This window comes from Camellia sinensis, chromosome 8 (genome assembly GCF_055761805.1).
Source record: "Camellia sinensis isolate YWXY chromosome 8, ASM5576180v1, whole genome shotgun sequence".
In the NCBI taxonomy this organism is placed as follows: Eukaryota; Viridiplantae; Streptophyta; class Magnoliopsida; order Ericales; family Theaceae; genus Camellia; species Camellia sinensis.
The window spans coordinates 122,247,949-122,271,312 of record NC_138968.1 but is presented as its reverse complement, the minus strand read 5'-3'; the positions used below and the strand labels follow the sequence as shown (position 1 = coordinate 122,271,312).

Here is a 23,364-nt window from a genome sequence, read left to right as displayed (position 1 = left end):
TTTGTTTGAATAAAATGATTGTGAGAGAAAAAGTGAAATGATTATGATTTATATATAAAATTTTATCTTCTTGACAAACCTACTTTGTCTTTTTGTATTAATTTAACTTCCTTAATCCTGCCCAAACAAGGCCTAATTCATTTTTTTCCCTTTTTTATCTCGTAAATATCCAAACGTAGCCTTAGCGCCGCCACAACAGTCGAAACCGCTAAAACTGGAGGTTGGAATGTCCTCACAATACTCTCTGCGTTTGTCGTGTGAAAGTTTCAAACAGACAAACCAACCTGTCTGAATCATTCATCCACTTGTATAATAAACCCCAAAAAAGCGTTCTCTACCATTTCTCACCTCCCAAACACTCCCTAAGGTGTTGTTCTTGTTGTCACTCAATTCTTATCAATATGTCAAATCTTTTTCCTTCACTGTACTGCATTTTTTTTTTTTTTTTGACTTTTGTGACTTTCCTAATTGAATTGTTCAAGAAACAACAAAGGAAACTGTGTTTTTTTCTTTTTGTTTGTGTTGACAGCTTCGATTTGATCGGTATTTGACTCGTTAACTTCTATGTTCTGTTATCGTTTCGTTTGCTAATCACTTGAAACACTTGATTTATAGCTTGCTCTGCAGCCTTTGATTTCAATTTTACTCACAATTCACTTGAATTTGTTGTTGCTTTGCTTTTGCAAGCTGATTTGAGCTTTTTTCATTTCAATTTCTTGACAAGTTTAGAGTAAAATTTAGACTAGGTTTGACTTGAATTTAGAGGGTTTTTTTTTTTAATTTGTTCATCAAAGATCAGATCTCCTTTGTTCTTCAAGCATAAGTAACTAGATTTAGATGAGGATCGATTAAGTGTATTTGTGGTTTGTAGAATTATATGGGGAATACTTGTGTTGGACCAAGTTTTTCAAGGAATGCTTTCATTCAATCGATTTCAACCGCGGTTTGGCGGACCCGATTCCAGGGTGATGATGGTTCTACTCCTACTGGAGAAAGTGTCCCTGTGACACCATCTTCAATCAATGAACCCGAATCGTCTATGCCGGTCCAGAGAAAACCCCCTCAACAAGTCACAATTCCAAAAACTGAACCAACAAAACAAGAGCCACAAGGAAAATCCAAGAAAACCCCACACATGAGGAGGGTTTCTAGTGCAGGGCTTAGGACTGAATCGGTTTTACAGACGAATACTGGTAATTTGAAGGAGTTCTATTCTTTGGGGAAGAAACTAGGGCAGGGTCAATTTGGGATGACATTTCTTTGTGTGGAGAAAGCTACCCGGAAAGAATACGCGTGTAAATCGATTGCTAAGAGGAAGTTGTTGACTGAAGATGATGTGGAGGATGTGAGGAGGGAAGTTCAGATAATGCACCATTTGGCTGGGCATCCAAATGTTATATCAATCAAAGGTGCTTATGAGGATGCTGTGGCTGTTCATGTTGTTATGGAGTTGTGTGTCGGGGGTGAGCTTTTCGATAGGATTACTCAACGTGGGCATTATACGGAGAGAAAGGCTGCTGAGCTTACTAGGACTATAGTTGGAGTTGTGGAAGCTTGTCATTCCCTTGGGGTTATGCACCGTGACCTTAAGCCCGAGAATTTTCTTTTTGTTGATCAGAAGGAGGATTCGCTTCTCAAGACAATCGACTTTGGATTGTCAGTGTTTTTCAAGCCAGGTATATTTCTATCTTGAGTATTGTTGAAGCAGTTCTTGTGATATGTCTTGATTCTTTATCAATACGCTTAGATTTTCCATATTGGAATCGAGTTAAACCACTGGTTCTAGTAAATACACCAGTTTCACCAATCTTTGAAAAGCAAAATAGAAATTAAGTTTTGACTATTGTTGTAAACTTAACAAAATGAACTTGACTTATAATTAAGCTCTATCATTTTTTCAGAAGTAGTCAGCTTAGAATTGATGATCAATTTGTGCTTGTAGTATATAGAAATAGAATGCATTTTTTGTCATTTCGCTATTGCATTGTTAATTTAATAGCATTGGAATGGAGTTCACGTACATTTGCACAGCACGTGTATATAGAGACCAACCGAGCTGCATAATTGTCTTATGAAGTGCAGACATCAAAACCTTCATATCCATATCATGTTGTTAGGTAGTCCTGCATTGCAGCTAAGAGATAATCAAAAGGTTATCATGCTTTTGGATCAGATTTTTCTGACAATTTTTAGAAAAAGGAAACTCCTGTTGATATTTAAGAAATATTAGAAATTGATATTATATATAAATGTAGATATTGATAATTTTAGGGAATTCAAGATTAGGAAATGATTAGGATACCATCCCCTATTTATATTAATGAAAATTAATAATTACTAAGGAGCCCTAAGGCATAGGATAATTACAAAATAATAACATATTATGCTAACACTTCCTCTCAAGCTGGTGCGAAAATATCTCTCATGCCCAGCTTACCTAAGATGTCATGAAATGGTTTAATCCCAACTCCCTTGGTGAGGATGTCAGCAAGTTGTTCACTAGACTGCACAAAGGGAGTACATATGGTGCCACTAGTGAGTTTCTCCTTAATGAAGTGGCGATCAATCTCAACATGATTTGTCCTGTCATGTTGAACCGGATTGTGAGCAATGTTGATAGTAGCCTTATTATCATAGTATAACCGCATGGAGTCCGTCTGATCAATACCTAGATCACTCAACAATAACTTGATCCATAAGAGCTCACATACCCCTTGTGTCATAGCTTTAAACTCAGCTTCTGCACTTGACCTGGCAACCACATTCTGTTTCTTACTCCTCCAAGTAACTAGGTTGCCTCCAACAAAGGTGCAATACCCTAAAGTCGATCTCCTATCAGTTACTGATCCAACCCAATCAGCATCTGTATAGGCTTCCACACGAAGATGATCATACTTTGAAAAATAAAGACCCTTACCAGGAGCAAATTTCAAGTACTTCAAAATTCTCATGATAGCTTCGAAGTGAATCTGATGAGGAGTATGCATAAACTGGCTAACCACATTGACAGCAACAGCAATATCAGGACGGGAGTGAGATAGGTAAATGAGCTTACCTAATAATCGCTGATAACTTCCCTTATCTACAACTTCTCCTCCGTCATCATCCCCCAATTTCTGATTGGGTTCCAGTGGAGTGTCACAGGCCTTGCAGCCATGCATCCCAGTTTCCTTCAACAAATCAAGCACATACTTTCTCTGTGAGATAAATATCCTATCCTTGGAGCGAGCAACTTCAATTCCCAGAAAATACTTCAAGCTTCCCAAGTTTTTGATTTCAAACTCACAAGCTAAATATTTTTTCAATAGAGATATTTCCTCACTATCATCGCCCGTAAGAACTATGTCATCTGCATAAACAATAAGTGTTGTAGTCTTACCACGTGAGGAATGTTTCACAAATAGGGCGTGATCTGCCTGACTCTGTTTGAAGCCATATTTAAGCATCGCCTGAGTAAGGCCTCGTTTGGGGAGTGGCTATTTTATCCAAAAAGCTAAAAAGTTACTAAAAGTTGTCACATCACCTCTCTACTTTTCTGCACATCTTTTCGTAAAAAATAAAAAAGTTACTAAAATAGCATGTTCCCAAACGAGGCCTAAATCTCTCAAACCAATAATTTTAGGAATTCAAGATTAGGGAATGATTAGGATACCATCCCTTATTTATATTAATGAAGATTAATAATTACAAGAGAGCCATAAGGCATAGCATAATTACAAGATAATAACCAATTAATAACATATCATGCTAACAGATATCACTGTGAAGAACTATTTACTTAATTTATTAGGTTACTTTTAGATTTTGAATGAATTAATCCTTTTTTATTTTTTATTTTTTGTAATTTTTTTATTTAACATTAACTTTACTATTGGCTAATTATCTTGGCCTTTCCACCAGTACTATCCACCCAAAATTTGTTTCAATAAATGTCCTTTTCAATTTTGGTCATTTCCCTTGTTGGGGAACTTTGATTTCACCATGTTATAACTACATGAGGTCTTTCTACATTTCTCAAAATCTAATGGACACGATGAATTCAAATCTCGTGTGGAATTTATATGAATGAACCAGAAGTTGTGTGATATAAATCCTGTTGTTCTTCATTGATGTTAATTGTTTTATATCATTTTTTGATTATTCCATATTCGAAGTTTATACTAGCAAAAAAGGATTTATCCATTCTCTTACCACTTCCACATATAGACTTATGCTATAAAGTTTAAATTATAGTTTAACTCTAGCTACAGTTGCTTCTAATCAGTTGGCACTATCTCTTATATTGTAGCTTATATCTTTGTAGTCCTGTAGGAAAACAGTTTGTTCAGGCCAAAAGACCTTAAGGCTTCATTCGGTTGAAGAAATTGAAATTAAAGATAAAGGAAAAGTTGGAGGTTCTGAAAAGATACCCTCAGGGCAAGGATACTGCCATTTCCTTTGGTTGGTCGGTTGAGAGGAAGAAGGGAAGGGGAAGAAAAAGGTATCTTTTACCATTATACAGCAGCATATTAATACAATGGAGTTGTATAGAGAGCGAAAATGCGAGTAAAAGATTTCCCCCAACTAGATGGTGGAAACCATCTATGTTGCCCTTTTCCTCTCTGTGCCTACCCTTCCCTCATGCGACACGGAGTCTAATTGATTATTTGGGGATTCACTATTTAAAAACTGATCAGCTTCCAAGTCCACTAAATCAATTATTTTGTTGGTTGTTTTGACTAGAATATTGCTGCAACTCTGGTGTAGAGCTGGGCATCGGATCTGACAAGTGAATCCACCAGATTCTTATGGTTTTTTAAATAATTGGGTATCCGGGTAAACCCAACTAATCCCGAGGCATACGCAAAGCACTCCCTCCACGTGGGTCGGGCTATGCCCGTGCGCATGGCCTAAGGTTGTATGTGGATCGTAGATTTAGGTAGGGATTTGAAAAGAAAAAGGAAAAAAAAGTTGAATGAAATGCAAGCGAAATTTTTTCTCCATTTCTTTGTTTCTTTCCAAATCCCTATGCAAATCCATGATCCAAACACAATGCAAGGGATTGATAGCACTCAATGGGAGTCGAACCTCATACCTGATGTTTATGCTCAGTTAAAGGTGTACTTCATCAGAAAAAAAATGTTTATGATAAGGATTGTCAATCTATTGGTGTCATAAGTTGCCTTCCAAGCTGGCTTGCTAGATGTCATTTAATTTGGTGTAATCTTCAAAATAGAAAACTGCAAATCATTGTAACCCTTGGTGTAGTCCCTAGTTTGACTACGTCTACTGAACCACATTACTTCCTCTTTTTCTGCTCATTTTATTTTTTTATTCTGGTTGACATTTTTTCGGTTCCTAATTTTGGTTGATCTCTAGATGTTATTGAACATGAGATTTTCTTTCCAAACATCATCCCTCTACGGATTCCGAGGGTTAGACAATTTGGAAGATTGAAATCTATTTTTTGAACAGTTCTAGGTTAAATTGTAGTTGATTTTCTAATATCTTAATCAACAATATAATTTTAGTTCACCTGCACATGCAGTTATGTTTATTCATTAAATGATGGCTTTCTTCATAGAGTATGTAGTTAGTCACCATTTCTGTGGTTTCAGTCTTCCCTTGTCTTTGACACTTTAATGAATTTATAATTACTCATTGTAGTTCCTATAGATTCCACTTTCTGATGTGTTTCATATTGATTGATCTACCCTTTCAGCTGAACAATTTAATGATCTGGTTGGCAGCCCATACTATGTTGCTCCAGAAGTGTTGCGAAAGCGCTATGGTCCTGAAGCAGATGTCTGGAGTGCTGGTGTAATTGTTTACATTCTATTAAGTGGAGTACCTCCTTTCTGGGCTGGTGAGAATTTGAATTCCTTTGCCATTGAAAATTAGATCCTTTTTATGTCTTTACATTTTATCTAACTCTCAATGCTGATTGTAACCATTTATACTCTTTTCTTTCTTTTTCTTTCTCGTTGTGATCATGTAGAAACCGAGAAAGGAATATTTGAAGAGGTCCTCCATGGTGAGCTTGACTTCTCATTAGATCCTTGGCCAAATATTTCAGAAAGTGCAAAAGATTTAGTGAAGCGAATGCTCGTTCGAGACCCCAGAAGGCGACTAACTGCACATGAAGTTTTATGTGAGTCTTACTGATTGTATTGCTTTTAGCTGATTATCTAAGGACCATTGGATTCACATATGGAAGTTCTTTATTTATTTATTTATTTGTTTTGATGAATAAGGAAGTTCTTTATTTTTTCATTACTACAATAAGAGGAAAAACAAAACAAAACAAAGCAAACCAGAAATAAATCTGGGAAGTTGTATTGGGTGATAATAGTCATTTTTGAAAATTGAATCACAATAGCGGACACAGTGTTAAAACTTGACATACACTTAATAGTTGTTTCCATTTCCCGTTCATTCTGTTCAGGGTGATACCATTGTTTCTTGTGGGACAAACTCTTACATTGCAATCTTACATTGACCTATGTGTGGAATAATATCACAGAGTATTTGAACACTGAAATGGCATTTTTATTGTTGATTTCAGAGCTAGTGGTAACTGTTAAAGTGTGATGTGAAGGTATGAACACGAGGTCTATACCAGAGGCGTATGGGACTTCCTGCAACATCATAGTACTGTTGGTTTCCAATAAAATAAATTGAAATATTTACCATGGTATATTTTTTTTTTTCTTTCTTAACAACTCTTACTGATCTCAAGGACTTGTAGTACTTACTGACTAATGCAATATTTCATACTTTGATAACATAATCAAAGTGATCTAACCACAGCCCTGTCAAGTAATTTGCACAATAGAGATGGCGCCTTTTAGGTAGCGTTTGGTTTGTGTTTAGAATTATGATTTGAGTGTGGAGTTGTATTTTGAGCTTGTGAGTTTTGGAATTATGATTTGAAAAGAGAAAATTTGTTTGGTTATGAGTTTTGAATTGAGTGTTGAATTTTTGAAATCAGTATTGAGTTTATGAAAAGTTATTTGATTATGAGTTTTGAAAAGAGTTTTTAAAACTTAATTTAAAAACTTATAACTCATAACCACCAAACACACAATTCAAAACTCGATTAAAAATTCTATTCAAAGTTCATAACCAAACTCTTTTTAAAATTCAATTCAAAAAAATAATTATTGAAAATAATAATTTTTTTGTTTAAAAAATTAAAAAAATTCCGATTTTTTTTAATTTAAAATATTAAAAAAATATTATTATTTGTTAACAAAAATGTTCAGCTAGTACTTTAAAATTACTTTTTATTGTATATTTGGTTGAAATTTTTTTTTAATTGTTTTGTTTAAAAATGTTTTTTTTAAAAAAAAAAATTATTGCGACAAATTAATTTTTATCTAATTTTTTTTTTTGTTAATTTTAAATAAATGTCCAAATAATTTGTCATTTTGGTCTCAAAAAAATATTTTCTATACTTAAAAAATATCAAAAACAAATATATATATACACATATATATATTTTCAAATAACAGGTGCCAATTGTTAAAAAAAATAAAAAAGAAAAACACTGTTGCGGACGACCGGATAGACCCAAAAACTTAAAAAACTGTCTAGGAGGATGTTTGGACTGACGACCGGGTAGACCAAAAATTCAAAAACTCTCTGGTTTACCAAACATGTTTTCAAAATGTGTTTTGAAATTGATTTGAAATCATAATTTGAAAACTGTAATCAAACAAAGGGTTGATTATTAGTGTGGAATCATGGTTTGAGAATCAAACCAAACATAGCCTTAATTTTTCCAGAACATTTGAATAAAAAGGATATTACTTTTCTAAATCCTCTTGGGAATCAGCTTTAGGAAATCACCACAGAATATTGTCTTTTGTAGATTACAAGAGATTTATGCAATTGAATTATTTATTTTTTTATTTAATTTTTTCCCCGTAACTTTCTATGGTTTGTAAACTTTAATTCAGCTCTCAAACTTAAAAAAATTACAAATTTCTAATCAACTCCCAATCGAAACTCAAAAACTTGGTACAATAATGCAGGAGTCCTAAGAGCAATAGGATCTTTGATTACGAGGGCACCCTGTGATTGTGTTAGTCACATTTCTATTACCTTAAAAAAATAATTGAAGTAGAAGGGTAGTTACTTGTTCCAGGGTGTAATGAATTTTTTTCCCCCTACTTTACTTCACCAACCAATGAATAATTTTAAGTACTTGTGATATTCATGTTAGTTTTTTGTCCATCTAAAAGAGTAACCTTTGAGGTTAATGTCACCAGCTAGTTGTGAACAGAGAACTATTTTTATGTATTAGTATTGATCTTTCTTCTTATTCTTCTTTTAGGAGTTTAGTTTTTGCCCCCTCCTTTGGATGCATTTCAGTTGTCATTTGTTGATAATTTACTCAAAAACTTCATTTTCATTCACTTTTGATGAAGCCTTCAATAGCTACAAGAGTTCATTTCTCTTGTTTCCTTTAGTTGTGAAGCTGGTTTTGAAAAAGAAGTTTTCGTCTGATTGCAAATAGCTTTAGTTACTTTTCAATTTAGAAAATTTGACAGGAATGTTTAAATCCAACAGATTTAATTCAGATTAATCTAAGCTATTTATCCATTTAAACTGAGCATATATAATGAAAAGAGCAAAATCACAAGAAGAGAGCCAAAGATTTACATTGAAACCCTAACTCAAGAAAAGAACCAGAGACACAAACTAGCCACTAGTAATTAATATCAAATGCAAAGCTTACCAAGATCCAGACTCACAGATACTACCTACTCATGCATTTGAGCAGTTTTGTAGATCAATCTGCCTCCACATCTGTCTCCAACTTGTATTACACCACACAAATACAATTTTCATTCTTCAAGCTTTATCAATTATGCTCTAGACCTATCAACCCTCTCTCAAGAATGTGAAAGAAGAGAGAATATGGACAATATGACCCTCACTCAAGTGCTATCGATGCTCAATGTATACTCAACTCTGTGTCACACTATAACAAATAAGTAAAGACATTTATAGGAAAGGGAAAACCTAAGGGAACAAGTAATTATTTGAACAAAAAAAAAAAAAAAAAATCCCTAAGGGAACAAGGAATCAAGAACCACAAAGGATTTTTTGTTCTAGATATGCCAAGGAAACATGTTCCAACAACATGCGTTCAAACAGTGCAATACCTTGTTCGAACAATGAGACAACTGTCTTACACTTGGTGCTTTAAAATGCAAATTCAGATGACGTATTTGAATGGACCAGTCTTGTGTTCAGTCGTGTAAGGTTAATGTTCTATGTGTCTCTGAAACTGCTTTCTCATTCAAATGTGCTCTAACTTTGCACACAAAGGGTTTGCTTTCTAATGCACAATGGCTTTGCGTTCAAATAAGTACAAGTTTTAATGATCTGATCAACACTATGAGCTTAAATTCTCAAAGCCTAAAAGTCCATTATTGCATTCTAAAGTCAAGCCCGATGGCTAATTAAGTTACATGACACATTTCATTATGAAACATGTTCAAGACTCAACCAAGCCTAAAATAAATTTACACATTCAAGCTTTGGAATGAAATTGCCAACACAAAAATGACCAAGGGTTAGCTAGACATTTTTCCTCACAAATTGTGTTTGCATTTCTTTTTAATTGACCTTTTCTCAAATTTCTCTTAATATTTTGACTATCCGGAATGTTTGATGATTGTTTTATATTATTATCTCTATTATTCCCATTCAATTGGATGATGTATTTCGGTAGGGATTTGGAAAGGAAAAGGAAAAAAAGGTGGGTGAAAGATGAATGAAATATACCTACCTTTTCCCTTTCTTTTTCTGAATCCCTAACCAAATCCATGATCCTACCTTTTCTCTCTCTTTTTCCAAATCCCTAACCAAATCCATGATCCTAACACAGCCTTAGTATGCTGGATTTGATTTCATTATTAAAGCCCTAAGCTTCCTTTAGTTCCCTAGAATATAATGAATATCTTTATTTGGAAAACCTTATTTATGATAGGCAATTGATATTCTAAAATTCTTTGCAGGCCACCCATGGGTTCAAGTTGATGGTGTGGCTCCGGACAAACCTCTGGATTCAGCAGTTCTAAGTCGCATGAAACAATTTTCTGCCATGAATAAGCTAAAGAAAATGGCCCTCAGAGTAAGTCTCTAGATGGGCAAGACATGTTCTTGGAATAACTACCACTTGTTTATATCGAAGATCAATAGACAATTCAGGCTGAAATATTAGTCCTCAGGATTTCTGATACCAAACAAATATACTTTTCTTGCAGATTATTGCAGAGCACCTATCTGAAGAAGAAATTGCTGGCTTGAAAGAAATGTTCAAGATGATAGACACTGACAATAGTGGTCAAATCACTTTTGAAGAACTTAAGGCTGGACTGAAAAGAGTTGGCGCTAATCTTAAGGAGTCTGAAATTTATGATCTAATGCAAGCAGTAAGTATCAGATCAAAGGAAGTCTTAGTTATGTTTGAGGCAATATTTTCTTTGTAGTTGGAAAAAATGGTGTTTCTCAAATAGTTAAAAATCTATTAGTAAATACCAGTATACAAAATGTAGCATTATTGATAAATCTGGATTAAGAATAATATAAATTCAAAGAGAGAGGAAGATTATTCCCAACAAAAACTTGATGTTGCTTTTGCTTTTCTTTATCTTTTTTTTTTCTTTCTTTTTTGTCAATTTCCATCCATTTACACTTGAAATTTATGTTATCACAAAACTACCCACCTATTTTAACCTAAGTAAATGAAGGGTTACATTCAATTGAAGAGTCATCAATTTGTCTGTTTCTTAAAAGTTTTATCTACTGGAAATTTGCACATGTACATTCAGATCAATAAAAACTAATGATAGAGATAGTGTTTGTCAATGAATTTTGCAGAGAGCATAATTGCTTCTTTTGTCCTGCAAGTCAACTTGTATAGAATTAAGAGTGATCATTGAGTTAATGGTGGTTTCATCCCTTAAAAAGTAAATATAATGAACCATACTCAATTTTTTTGGGGGGAGAGAATTCAACCCTATTGAGCGCAAAATTATCTGCTGGATTTGGGAGGCCTCTTACATTCTATTTTTGGAGCAACAGAGGATTAGACAGGTTCATCTCATAATCATTTTCATTGAGACTAAAATTAGGGTAATATCACATGATATGCTTAAGAGAACGACGTTGCCTACCTGGAGCAACAACATGGGTAAAGATGAAGTAGAAAGGGGGGGGGGAAAAAATCATAGTTTGCAGTAAATTGCTTTAGCCCTTTTATTCTTCTGCCGTTCTTTAGACTCCTTTTAGATCTTGAAAAGAAGGAAAGAAAAAGAGAGTGCTTAAAGGTGAAATATTTTTGTAAAGCATGTATGAGCATGCTTCTTTTCTTTTCTATGCTCTGTCGAAGATTCAGACAGGAGCCTAAAGTTTTTGCTATATTGAATTTTGAGGCTTGTGTCTCACCTCATACACATCATAAAATTTTGATATGAAAAATCAATTCTGAAATTGAACTACATCCTATCAATTGATCAGCTTCATTTTTACTTTTGCACTTATTTCCTTTGGAATTGATTAAGAAACAACATTGATGTAGTCCGTGACATATTGAAATCTTTTATTTTCAATATGCCTAGTTCTCTTGAAAACTTTCTTCCTTGCAACATATGGATTTTCTTTATCTTGCACAACAGGAGGAGGGAAAAAAGTGATATGATATTCCAAAGGTTGTGTTATTCTTAAAGCTTTCCTATGCAATTCAATCAGAGAATTTTTGTTTCTTTAAATTGCCTCTGATCCTGCTGCATTTTCTGAAATTGCAGGCAGATGTTGATAACAGTGGAACAATTGATTATGGGGAGTTCATAGCTGCTACATTGCATCTAAACAAGGTTGAGAGAGAAGATTATCTGTTTATGGCGTTCTCCTACTTTGATAAGGATGGAAGTGGATATATCACCCCAGATGAGCTCCAACAAGCCTGTGAGGAGTTTGGCATAGAGGACGTCACCTTGGAAGATATGATCCGAGAAGTTGACCAAGACAACGTAAATTATTCATTTGCATAACATTACCACTTATTACTATATTATGAAATAGCGATTGGATAGTGTGGAAATAGCCATTCATCTTGACTGTTAAGGAATTCACTCAAATCCACAATGCACGGAACCAATAAGCTAAAATTGCCAAATCAACTTAAAACTTAGCCAAGTCTATTAATACAGTCAAGTTCTGAGTTCATTTGTTGAAAACTTATTCAAGAACACCTTTGACAACTTTGTCAACCGATCTGATCCATTGTAGTCACACCAAGTCATGGTTTTTCGATGATTTGTTTTTGAAATTTTGTACTTCACTCAATATACTTATACCAGACATCCATAGGCTTCCTCTTTTTTTTTTCCTTTTTTTTTTTTTTGTGATAGGGGAGGTTCCCTTATTTGGATTCTAGGTATTTGAGTTTACTCGAGTTCGGTCCAGAGTTCTGGTGCGTTTTAAACCTATCACATTTGAATCCATAATTAATTGAAGGTCCAATTATCATATTGTCCTTGGGTGTTCTTGATTCCTTGTCTCGTAGGTGATATTTCCGTTCAAAGTTCATTTGTAATGGATAATTCTGTTATATTTGTGAAATGCAGGTTTCATGTGCTATATGATTTATCTGTGTTGTAATTCGATGTTTCAGGACGGGCGCATAGATTACAATGAGTTTGTGGCCATGATGCATACAGGAAATGCGAGTGGTGGTGGTGGAAAGAAGGGTCTAGAGAACAATTTCAGCATTGGGTTTAGAGGGGCATTATGACTATAGCAGCATATATAGGCTTTGGTGAGTCTTTTTTTTTTTTTTTTTCCTGAAAGTATATTCGCAGTGTTTGCATTTTATAGTATGGAGCACCAGTGCTCGCCCACGAGGCAGCCCTACTCTTTCATGTACATTAACGAATCATTCAAATTTCCATTTTATTTTGTTTTGCGACTGAACTGAATTGAGCTCTATTATGTTATAACTTGGATACTTAGTCAATGAAAATGGCTAATTGGTTATTTCTTTTGATCCTTGTTCCTTCAAATTTTTATTCATTTTTTAATTGTCATTGATACAATGCGAAATTAATGTCTTGATATCTTCTCGTTCAGATTGTTTGGCATCTTTAGAAGCCCTTTACGTTGTGTTTGGTTGGAGGATTTGGGGAGGGATTTGGAAAAGGAAAGGAAAAAAGTGTGTGAAATTAGGTGAAGTCATATTTTATTCACATTTCACCTACTTTTTCTATTTCCCTTTCCAAATCTCTCCTCAAATCCCTCAACCAAACACAGCATTAGTATGGTAAAATTTTGCATTGTAAATTGCCTGCAGAATTGAAACAAACTTTTGGCAAGGTGATGGATGGACATTGCCAAAAGTTGCTCTCTCTTCGTCTCTCTCGTGATGCAGTTCCATGCAAGTTGCAGATAAGATGAGCAGTCGAGTTTTTTTCATGTTACTATCTCTTCTCTCTCCCCTTTCCAAGCCGCCGCTAGCTCTCTCTCTCTGTGCGCGTAGAGGTGGCAGCACCACCAATTGTTGCTGCAATATAGGCTTGTGCCAAGAAAATTCACAAAATATCAAAACACGACCTTTTTATCTATGAAAATAATTTACAAACAAAATTTCCTTCCCAAAAAAAAAACACTTTATCAAAATGATGTCGGTGACAACGCTAAAATTGTAAGTTGTAACGAAGGGTGTTTTAGTTGGAATTGGAAATGAAAGGAGGATAAGGGGCACATCTTTTTGTATGGAAATTCTACAATCTTCTGTATACAAAGTAAATCAGTACCTAGGCCATGTTTGATTCATAATACTAATAGTGAGGTATTAATAATCCTATTAAATTAGTGTGGTATTAACTATCCCACCCCTACCTCATTACTAATAATCCTACAAATTTGTTGGATTAATTATTCATTGGATTAATAGTCCTAAACCAAAATATCAAAACAAACATAGGATGATTGGGCCCATGGATTAATAATCCTAATCCCATGCTTTAATCCTTCCAATCAAACATTCCCCTAAAGTATTGTTCTTAGACAATGTAAACTACCTTAAATATTTAAGATCGAAGGTGAAGCCGAGATTTATCTTAAATATTACACGAGTTATATTTAAAACACACTGCACTTTTCACATTTTTCTGTTTTGATATCATTTATTCCTTAATGAATTGATGTAGTTGTATGCCTTATAAGTTTTCCCATGATTATGGAAAGCTAAATAGGTGAGATTCAATTACATTAATTTATTAAAGAATAATGATATAATTTTTCACTTTCAATTTGGGAAATGCTATGTTTGGCATAAGTTTTTTTTGGCTATTTTAACCACAAAAAGATAAAATAAGCTAAAAAGTCAATAAAATAAAATAGCACATCCATATCATAATTATTTTATTTTTCTCTCACAAAAGTTTAAAAAAAAAAAAAAAACAAAAACAAAACTAAAATGCCCCATCTCGAACGAGACTTTTTAGTCCTAAAAAGTCAAAAAGTTAAAAAATCAACTTACATCTCAAACGAAGGCTCAATATACTTCATAAATCAACGTAAATTTAGAAAATAAGTTAAAACACCAATAAACGGTGAAAAACAAAAAAAGCAACTCTTGATTTAAGCTATGACATAATTATTATAATTGTTATTAAAAAAATATACTAGTAAATTTATGTGAGAGGATAAAATGTAGATGTATAATCTCTCTTTTTTAATTGTATTTTATCGCAATATTATGTATATACCAGTTGAAAATGATATATAGGCCTCGTTTGGGAAGTGACTATTTTAGTAGGCTATTTTAATTTTTGACTATTTTAGTAGACTAAAATTTTTGTATTTGGGAAGATGATTGGATTTTTTTGTGGTTGGATGTGATGTTTGTGAGAGAAAAAGTGAAATGATTATGGGTTTGATGTGATATTTTGTCTTATTAACTATTTTAACCTATTTTGTCTTTTTGTAATTTTTAGCCTAAACTAGGCTATTTTTTTTCTTCCCAAACACCCCCATAAACAAATAAAATTTGTAATTTTTTACATATTGATGTTATACTTTTAGTATCTGAAATAAAATCCACTCATCACTAAAATAAGTAACTTTTTTTGGTTAATTTAGATTAAATTACTTTTAACAATTTTCCATTTACTTTTGCAGGTAGCATTCAACAAGCAGCCCTACAATAACTATAGAATTTTTATATTTATTATTTGATGCAAATAAATTCATAATTATGAGAAATTATAATCTGCCCACTCTTCAAAACGATGTGTCATATGCACCTCTTATTGTGCAAATTTTCTTGTTTAGTTATAATCAATTTTCTTATTTAGTTATGACATTATTTTAATTATAACTCATCAAATATTTAGTTATGTCTCATGTTGTGCTTAGTTATAACATTTTTTTTTTATTGTTTTTAGTTATGACTCAGAAAGTATAAAATTATGTCATTTTCTTCTTCAATTATAAGGTACATATGGTATACATCTTTTGAAAGTGGTGTACCATAGTGTCTCTCTTTTACATTGATCTCCATTAAGGTTTCGTTTGGCATAAGCTATTTTGACTAAATTAGTCAATAAGAACAAAATAGGCTAATTTAGCCAATAAAACAAAGTGTCACATCTAAAATACAATCATTTAATTTTGGGTGCCTCTATTTACACACCACATTTAGTTTCAAGGCACACCATTAATTGATTATTTTTTATTACAATAATAACCTTATTTAAAATGACCAAAATGACCACAACTGAATACACACCATAGTTGAATACACATCCAAGCCCTAACCCTAGCCACCATTGCAAAGAATCCGAGCAACGGAGCATAAAAGACGCTCTGAGCTCAAAACACCAAAAACAAATTTTTGATTCAAGTACTAAAAAACAAAACCAATCTGTACAAACCCACAAATTTCAATCAAAAAAACAAAAAACCCAAAACACTAAACACAAATGAGTGAAAAAAAAAAAGAAAAGAAAAAAGGATTGGGTTTGGAAGCCCACTGCGGCAATTGCAGTGATAGCAGAGGCAAGCAAGTAGACGAAGAAGGAGATCTGAAAGCTCTGCTGCGAAGCATTCTGAGAAGCTTCGTCTCGAGCCCAAGGAGGAGGCTCGTTCGAGTCTGGTCTAGCTCATGAAGGTATTGATTCTTCTTCCTTCTCTTTGCTGGAGCCCTCGGTCATTGTAAAGACTGTCAATCTGCGAGAACGAGACGAGTTTTTCCTTGTAGTATTCTGAGAAATTTTTGTTGCAATGAGGAGTGATGGTGTGGGACAACATGGGTTGAGTTTGATTGAACCATAGATTGATGAATTAGAGGCGTGGAGAGAGGATGATAAGGCTAATGCAACCATGGATTTGAGAGAGTGTGTGATTAGATTTAGAAGAGAAAAATTCAGAAACACATTCACTACACAAGCCAGAATTACAAGTGGAGAAGAGAGAAAGGCCTTTCCAAAGGCATATATTATCTTTTTGTTGGGTGGAGGAGAGGCGTTGGTCTTGGTTCACTACACTTCTTATCTCTGTCTAAGGAGGAGGAGGACTAGGCGAGTCTCGCCAGAGGGGGAGGAGAGCTATGGGTGGTTCACCGGAGGGTGACGGCGATCTATGAGGTGGTGGGTGTACTGCTGGTGGTAAGTTTGTTTTTTTGAATTTGAGGTGTGTACTAAATGGTGTGGAACTAAGGGCAAAAATAGAACGTTGTGGTGTGTGTTGAGAAAAATTATATTTTTTCAAATTATTAAAGGTGTGAATTGGGCAGTGGTGTGCCTTGAGAGCAAATATGGTGTGTAAATAGAGGCACCCTTTAATTTTCTCTCACAACAAAAAAAGTTCTAAAAAATAGGCTAAATTAGCTCGTTCTAAACAAGAGTTAAGTTTTACAAAAATTACAGTAAACTTTAAAAGTTAGACATAATCCTTGATTTTTAATTCACATAACACTTAGACTTTTTTTTTTATCAATAATATATAAATGAAAAAATTGATGTCAACATATTTTTTACATGAAAATGTATATTTTACGTTATTTTTTTTAGTAAATTAAACAGACATCTCTTGAAATTTGAAGAAAAATCTCATAAATTTGACATAATTATATTAAGTTTCTTTAAGATTTTAGTTAATATAACACTCGGTCCTCTTTTCATCATAAATTTGTTATGAATGAAAAAAAATGGTATTATCATATCTTTTATAATAAAATGTATATTTTACCATGCACATCTTTGTGTCTTTATATCATCAGCATTAAGAAAACTCAGTGTAATTATGTCAAAACTGTAAGATTTGCTGTATTTTCTCTAAACCTTAAAGGAGGTCTATGTAATTTGTTTTTTATTTTTGTATTTTCACACTATTTACATTTGTTTCGGTCTATTTAACTATATTAAAAGGGAAAGACTATGGTGCACATTCCTTAAATGGTATGTACTGTATGCACCTTACAACTATAGAAGAAAATTATATAATTTTATATTTTCAGAGTCATAATTATAAATAAATAAATAAAGGTCATAACCAAACAATACATGAGGCATAACCAAAAATTTCACGAGTCATAACTAAAATAAGGTTATAACTAAAGAAGAAAATTAATCATAACTAAAGGGAAAAATAACATAACTTAAGAGTGCATATAATAAGAAGTGTATGGTAGAATTTTCAATATTAAAATTAAAGTAGCTGTAATTATGTAAAAATTGTAAGATTTATTATAATTTATTAAAAAATTACAGTAAATATAGGATCATTCCCATACATTTCACATTAAAAAAAAAAAAAAAAGCTATCACACCTCTGATTCACCATCCTTTAGGGACGTTTGCTTGGAAGGATTGAAGTTTATGTCCACCATATAAAGTAATTTATTATTTGGTTGAAAAATTATAGATCGGGACTAGATTATTAGTCTCTCATATGTGGGACTATCTTGTTCTAGGAGGAGGGGTCACTGTTGTGGTTAAGGCACAACAGTGACTGTTGTATCTTAATATGAGATGTATTATAAATATATTTTTATGATCTAAACCGTTCATTTTATAGGGTTTGTTGAGTACTTCATTCATACCAAAAATCATATTAATCGGATATCAATAAATATATGATCAACTAGTATATTTTTTATGCTATTTCTGAAAAGAAAAACTTATTATTTATTTTTTTGATTATCGATCATATAGTTATTGATATCCGATTAATATGATTTTTGGTAGACATGAAGTACTCAACAAATCCTACAAAATGAACGATTCGGATCATAAAAATATATTTATAATACATCTCAAATTGAAGTACAACAGTCACTGCTGTGCCTTAACCACAGCAGTGACCCCTCTTTCCTTGTTCTAGGGGAAAGATGGGATACACAGTCCTTGGACATCCCTTTTCTGGATTAGCTGGTAAAAAGAAAATTTTACTCTATGAATATTTAGAATATATTTGGTTTGGTTTCCAAAAATTACTTTTAAATTTAAAAAAAAATAAAAACAAAAACTAGTTTCATGAAGAAAATAAAAAAATAAAAAATAATTTTTAAAAAATTTAAATACAAATTTTGACAATCTTTTTAATGTTATATATTGCATTTGATAAAATAGAATAAAATTTAAAATCTCAATCAAAAAGTAAAATAAATTTATTTAATTTTTTTGTAAATTATATTCAAAAAAATAAAATAAAACTTATAAGTCAAATTTACTATTACCTAGTAAGAAATTAAAAGGACAAAATAATTTTTTAAGTATTTATCATTCTTTATAATATTGTAACTAAACATAGGATTTAATAAGATAGTTATTTTTTAACATCTAATTTTATAGCTAAATAAATATAAAATACACATAATTTTTAATCCAATAATCCAAAGACTATGTATCTCAAAATTAACAATTCACTAAATTATAACTCCCTTTATTCAGTGCGTCCAAACAAACATGTGTGTGCAATGTTTTGAAAACCGGATCGATGAGCGAACCGAAAAAGAGACCGGGTGAACGGGTCACTAGTTCAACCGCCAGGTCAAAGTGGTTGAAAGGCGGTCGAACCGTGACGTCATAATTACATCATAAATATATTAATATATATTAAAAATATAAATGTAAAAATGAAAAAAATAATTAAATTCAACAAAATAATAGAATTTTCAAAACTCACTCACAATGAAATTGTAATTTGTAATAATAACGTAACATACCTTATTTTAATTTGTTGAAGACCTTTCTCTAAATCAGTTGCGCAACACTTTTGGCAAGTAAAAATCACCGTACAATCTAGACATATATCAAAGTTAGAAAATAGAACATATTATAAATACAATCATAATAATGAAAGTAATAAAAGCATGGGAAAGTTACCAATAAATCCTATATGTTGAAATTGTGCTCCATTTAGTCTCAACTTTTTTTCTTTTGATCTATTTGATCCTTTCTATTGCTGAATGACGTAAATACCACTATATATTTTCTGAATGCGTGAATAGGTGATTGTGTGGTGTGGCACAACCACATGTTGGTGTGTTTCCCAAATTGGTATTTGCCACGTGTCATATTCAGGGTGATCGCTAGGTGCCACAACATTGGAAAGTTCACTAAGGCTTTTTGTGCTTTCTTACTTTGGGGGGCATGCTTTCCATGTGGCACACATAATCCTATTGATGAAATCCCCTATTGGGTATGGATTAGGCAAGGTTTGACAACCATAATTTTTGGCGATTGTGGATTAGGTAAGATTTGAAATCCCTAATTGTTGCGATTCTATTTGAATTATTTCCAAGAATTGAAAAGTTGTGATCGTTTGTATGTATGACATTGGAAGGTGATTAGTGGCACTACAACATAACGATAGTCGAAGGAAGTTCGCAAAGGGAACGGGAGAGACGTTGAAGGATGTGTTTAGATTTGTCGGCCGTTGGAACGATGGGTGGGGAAGGTACGTGACACCACTGTTTTTTCGCTGTTTCCATGGTCGATATGTTCCATGTATGGTTGAAACATTAGGTGGTTGTGGTTTGATGATATTTGTTTGATGTGTCCATATCAGATGAGTATTAATTGAAAAATGTCGATGGCATTGTGTGTGTGTGTGTTTGTATATTGCAACTTATTTACCGTGTTCTGTGTATATTGGTAAGGTGTATGTTTCACATATCTGAACCCATGTGTGTTGGGTGTGTCTATTATTTATTGGGTTAGTATATTTTGGGTGATTGTATGTTGTCGATGAATTGGGTTTTGCGATGTGCGTTGAGACAGCGTTACATTTTTATCCTGTTTCAATGTGATTTGTAGCAAGGGAGTTGTGGTGTTGTCAGGTTTGTGCAATCTTGTTGATGTATATGGTATGTGGCACGTGGGTCCGACTCAATTAGGGTGTGTGGGTACTTTGTGTGTATTGTGATTTTATGATTCACGTTGTTTAGTGCCGAATGTGAACATGTCAAAAGTGCTTTGTGGTGATGACCAATGTTGCTTATATGTGTGGTTTTGTTTAGTGCAATGATCTTGTTTTTTAGTTTTGTGTGATGTGTGTGAAAATATGTTGTGGTGTGTACACATGGAGTGTTGTTAAATTTTGGGGTTTAAGCGATGTAAGAGATGTGAGTGTGAGTATGGAAACAGGTGTAAATAGTGCCAATTAGTATGTAGTGGAAGTAGTTGGTATATGTCATATGTTTACCGAACAATGGGTACATTGTTTCTGGCATGGTTTGCATTGGATGGTTGTGAATTGTCTAGTGTTAATAGTGGACATGGTTTCCGCTGTTTGTATTTAAGTTTGTCCGTAATTATTGGTTGGTTGTGTGGGCTGGCTGTGTGGAATTTCAGATGTCGCTTCATGTGTTTATATGTGTGACGTTGCAACATTATATCTGGCATGGTTGTTTAATCGGGCTGGGGTGTCATGCATGTTGTTTGTATTTATGCGTTGTGGAATTTGTATGTTGGTTATGGTGTGTTATGTTATGTACTGGTAGCGAATTAATATGTTATTTGTGCTATTACAGATGTTGACATCAGCTGGAGTCCGTGGACGCATTCATGTGAACGAAAACATCTCAAAGGTGCATGTGATTTAAAACCAAACAGGCTTGGTGTTAACATGCAAGGACGCATATTGTTCAAGAAATCTAAAGTCATCTAGCAGGAAGTTAGTGAACGAGGTGTTAATCATGCTGGCCTGCCGTCATGCAGTGCACCTACATGGATTAATTTCCGTCCAAACATTGCGAGCATTGTTAAGCTTGTAACAACATCGCCGTTGAGGGGTGGTCATTTTGAATAGTTGAAAAAGACTTTATTTTGGATCATGATTGAGGCTCTGCGAATAAACAAACTGAATCACAATGATTTTAGGAAGTTTGACGATGCAATTTTGAAAATCATACGAACGTACGACAAAAATTATGACGCATTCAACATTGGTGGGGAGTTGTTGAAGCTCTGTAGGAGTGGTGTAAAACTTTTGTTTTGGGATCCAGTGTGGTACTAAGCATCTTGATCTCTCCCCTTGTCAGAGGCCGACATCTGATTTCATTCAGCAGAGAGGTCATAACACCGTATGCATAATATCGAAGATTATGAAGACATTGTTCGAAGAAGCTGTATGTGGGCGAAGTAAGGTAGACGAGGAGGACGCAACGAAGTTGTTGACACTGTATGTGTATGGGAAACTGTTCTTTGCTAATTATAGGGAAACAATAAGTTGGGCATTTGTGCAACACATAGATGACCTGAAGACTGTTCGTGCATACAATTGGACTAGTGCAATACTACAAATGTTGATGGGTTTAATCAAAGATTTTCACCATACGTCGGAAAAGGTCACTGGATGTGTTGTTATCATGCTGATATGTAGTGTTCAATGTTTTGCGACTATTTGCATTGTTTTACCCATGCTTTTGTTGTTTTGCTAACGACGTAATGTAATGATTTTTGTGCCTGAAACACAGTATTGGATCTGTGAACATTCCATGATAGTGAAGCCAGAAACGGAGAATATGTTCCCAAGATTCCTGAAATGGGACATTTGTAACAACCCCGACCCATGATTAACGTTAATCCATGCTTAATTATGTCTAATGAGTAATTAAAGTGAAATTTTGCATTATATGTTGCCTTATTTGTGTTATATCTATTTAACGTAGAAAGACCTATTCATGTTTTCGTTTCGATTTGCGAATTGAAGGCCTTATCAGCATCTGATTCAGAAATTGACTTGAATTATGTGTTATTTGGGATTTTTAGAATTTTATGGCAAGTTTAATTGAAATTCAGTTCGAAACAAATTAATTAGAATAAATTAATGGTCATTGCTTAGATTAATGCAAGTTTAATTAATTCCCTAAACAAACCTATGTAAGGCCACCCCTCAACACCTCTTATACACTTTTGCACCCTCATTTCCTCTTCCTTGAGCTTAAAATGTGTAGAGAGAGAGAGACTAAGAAAGAGTTGAATTCAAGCAAAGGAATTGCTAGAAAACTTGGAGATTGGCTTGGAACTTCAAACAATTACCTCTATAGAGCATAATTGATCATCTAAGGTAAGAAATTCAACCTCTTAGTTTGGGATTGAGTCACTTAGCACATGAGTTCAAAGAATTAAGTTGTGTAATGCTAGAATTGAGCTGAAATGAAGGAATTTAGATCATACCATTCATGCATGTTTATATCATGGCATCTTGAGGAAGTTTTCAAAGAATTCTCCCATCCATGTTATCATTTTACCTTAGCTTTGAGAATTCATCTTGTTTTCCATCAATTCATCTCATTTGATCATGTTTTGAAAGCTTTAAACTTGCACCATTACATACAAGATAAGCAATGTTATGTTTTCAAAGATTTGGATTTTGTTTTGGTCAATTGCCAAGCTTTTGAGCCTCGATTTTGTGAAATGATTTTGAATTCACCATGGTTTCACCATTTACAAGTGTTTCTTATAGTTTCCTCAAGTGTTTGACCCAAAAGACCATGTTTTACAACCTTGAATTTGAGTTTTGAGTTAAGAAGAGCAATCTGGAAATTCTAGAATTCTGCTATTCGCTAGAGTGCCGGAATCTACGCTCGAGCGGCCACTCTATAATCTTACACTTCCACTCGAGCGACCTGAAGTCTGCTCGAGCGTAAAATGCATGCTCCCAGAAGTTTGCATGTTTTGCAGATCGCTTGAGCGACAAGAGTTACGCTCGAGCAAGGGCATAGGTCTCACGCTCAAGCGAGAGTCAAGCGGCCATTGAGTGGAGATTTCACTTAACTAGTATTTTTTCAAAGTTCACAGACTGATCGAGCGAGGGAAGTTGCGCTCGAGCGTCTCCTTACGTGTTTGCAAGTCCGCT

At 33.7% G+C, this 23,364-nt stretch overlaps 1 protein-coding gene and 1 long non-coding RNA gene across 5 annotated transcripts; both read left to right on the top strand.

The window, feature by feature from the left end:
- Positions 1 to 242: 242 nt before the first annotated feature.
- LOC145797079 (calcium-dependent protein kinase 1-like) lies at positions 243 to 15,449 on the top strand. Of its 4 annotated transcripts, none has more exons than XM_082883279.1 (8): positions 243 to 367; positions 872 to 1,676; positions 5,702 to 5,845; positions 5,978 to 6,130; positions 10,011 to 10,126; positions 10,260 to 10,427; positions 11,802 to 12,026; positions 12,671 to 13,040. In XM_082883279.1, the coding sequence occupies exons 2-8, from the start codon at positions 878 to 880 to the stop codon at positions 12,788 to 12,790; spliced, it is 1,725 nt and encodes a 574-aa protein (XP_082739405.1). In that variant the 5' UTR covers positions 243 to 367; positions 872 to 877; the 3' UTR covers positions 12,791 to 13,040. The 4 variants fall into 4 exon arrangements, with proteins under 4 accessions (XP_082739405.1, XP_082739408.1, XP_082739406.1 ...); XM_082883282.1 differs by lacking the exon at positions 243 to 367 and adding an exon at positions 509 to 543; XM_082883280.1 differs by lacking the exon at positions 243 to 367 and adding an exon at positions 15,178 to 15,449 and having other exon boundaries at positions 581 to 1,676; positions 12,671 to 12,814.
- A 3,757-nt stretch (positions 15,450 to 19,206) lies between these two features.
- Positions 19,207 to 22,076, top strand: LOC114284702 (uncharacterized). The gene is made up of 3 exons (XR_003636987.2): positions 19,207 to 19,753; positions 19,846 to 19,959; positions 21,035 to 22,076. It is a non-coding gene; the product is annotated as an uncharacterized LOC114284702 (long non-coding RNA).
- Positions 22,077 to 23,364: the final 1,288 nt, after the last annotated feature.

Excerpts from the sequence above, each read along its gene's own strand:
- LOC145797079 (XM_082883280.1), top strand. The coding sequence starts at position 878 with ATGGGGAATACTTGTGTTGGACCAAGTTTTTCAAGGAATGCTTTCATT. Across the intron at positions 5,846-5,977 it reads AGTACCTCCTTTCTGGGCTG|AAACCGAGAAAGGAATATTT; the intron begins GTGAGAATTTGA and ends GTGATCATGTAG. Across the intron at positions 10,428-11,801 it reads TTTATGATCTAATGCAAGCA|GCAGATGTTGATAACAGTGG; the intron begins GTAAGTATCAGA and ends CTGAAATTGCAG.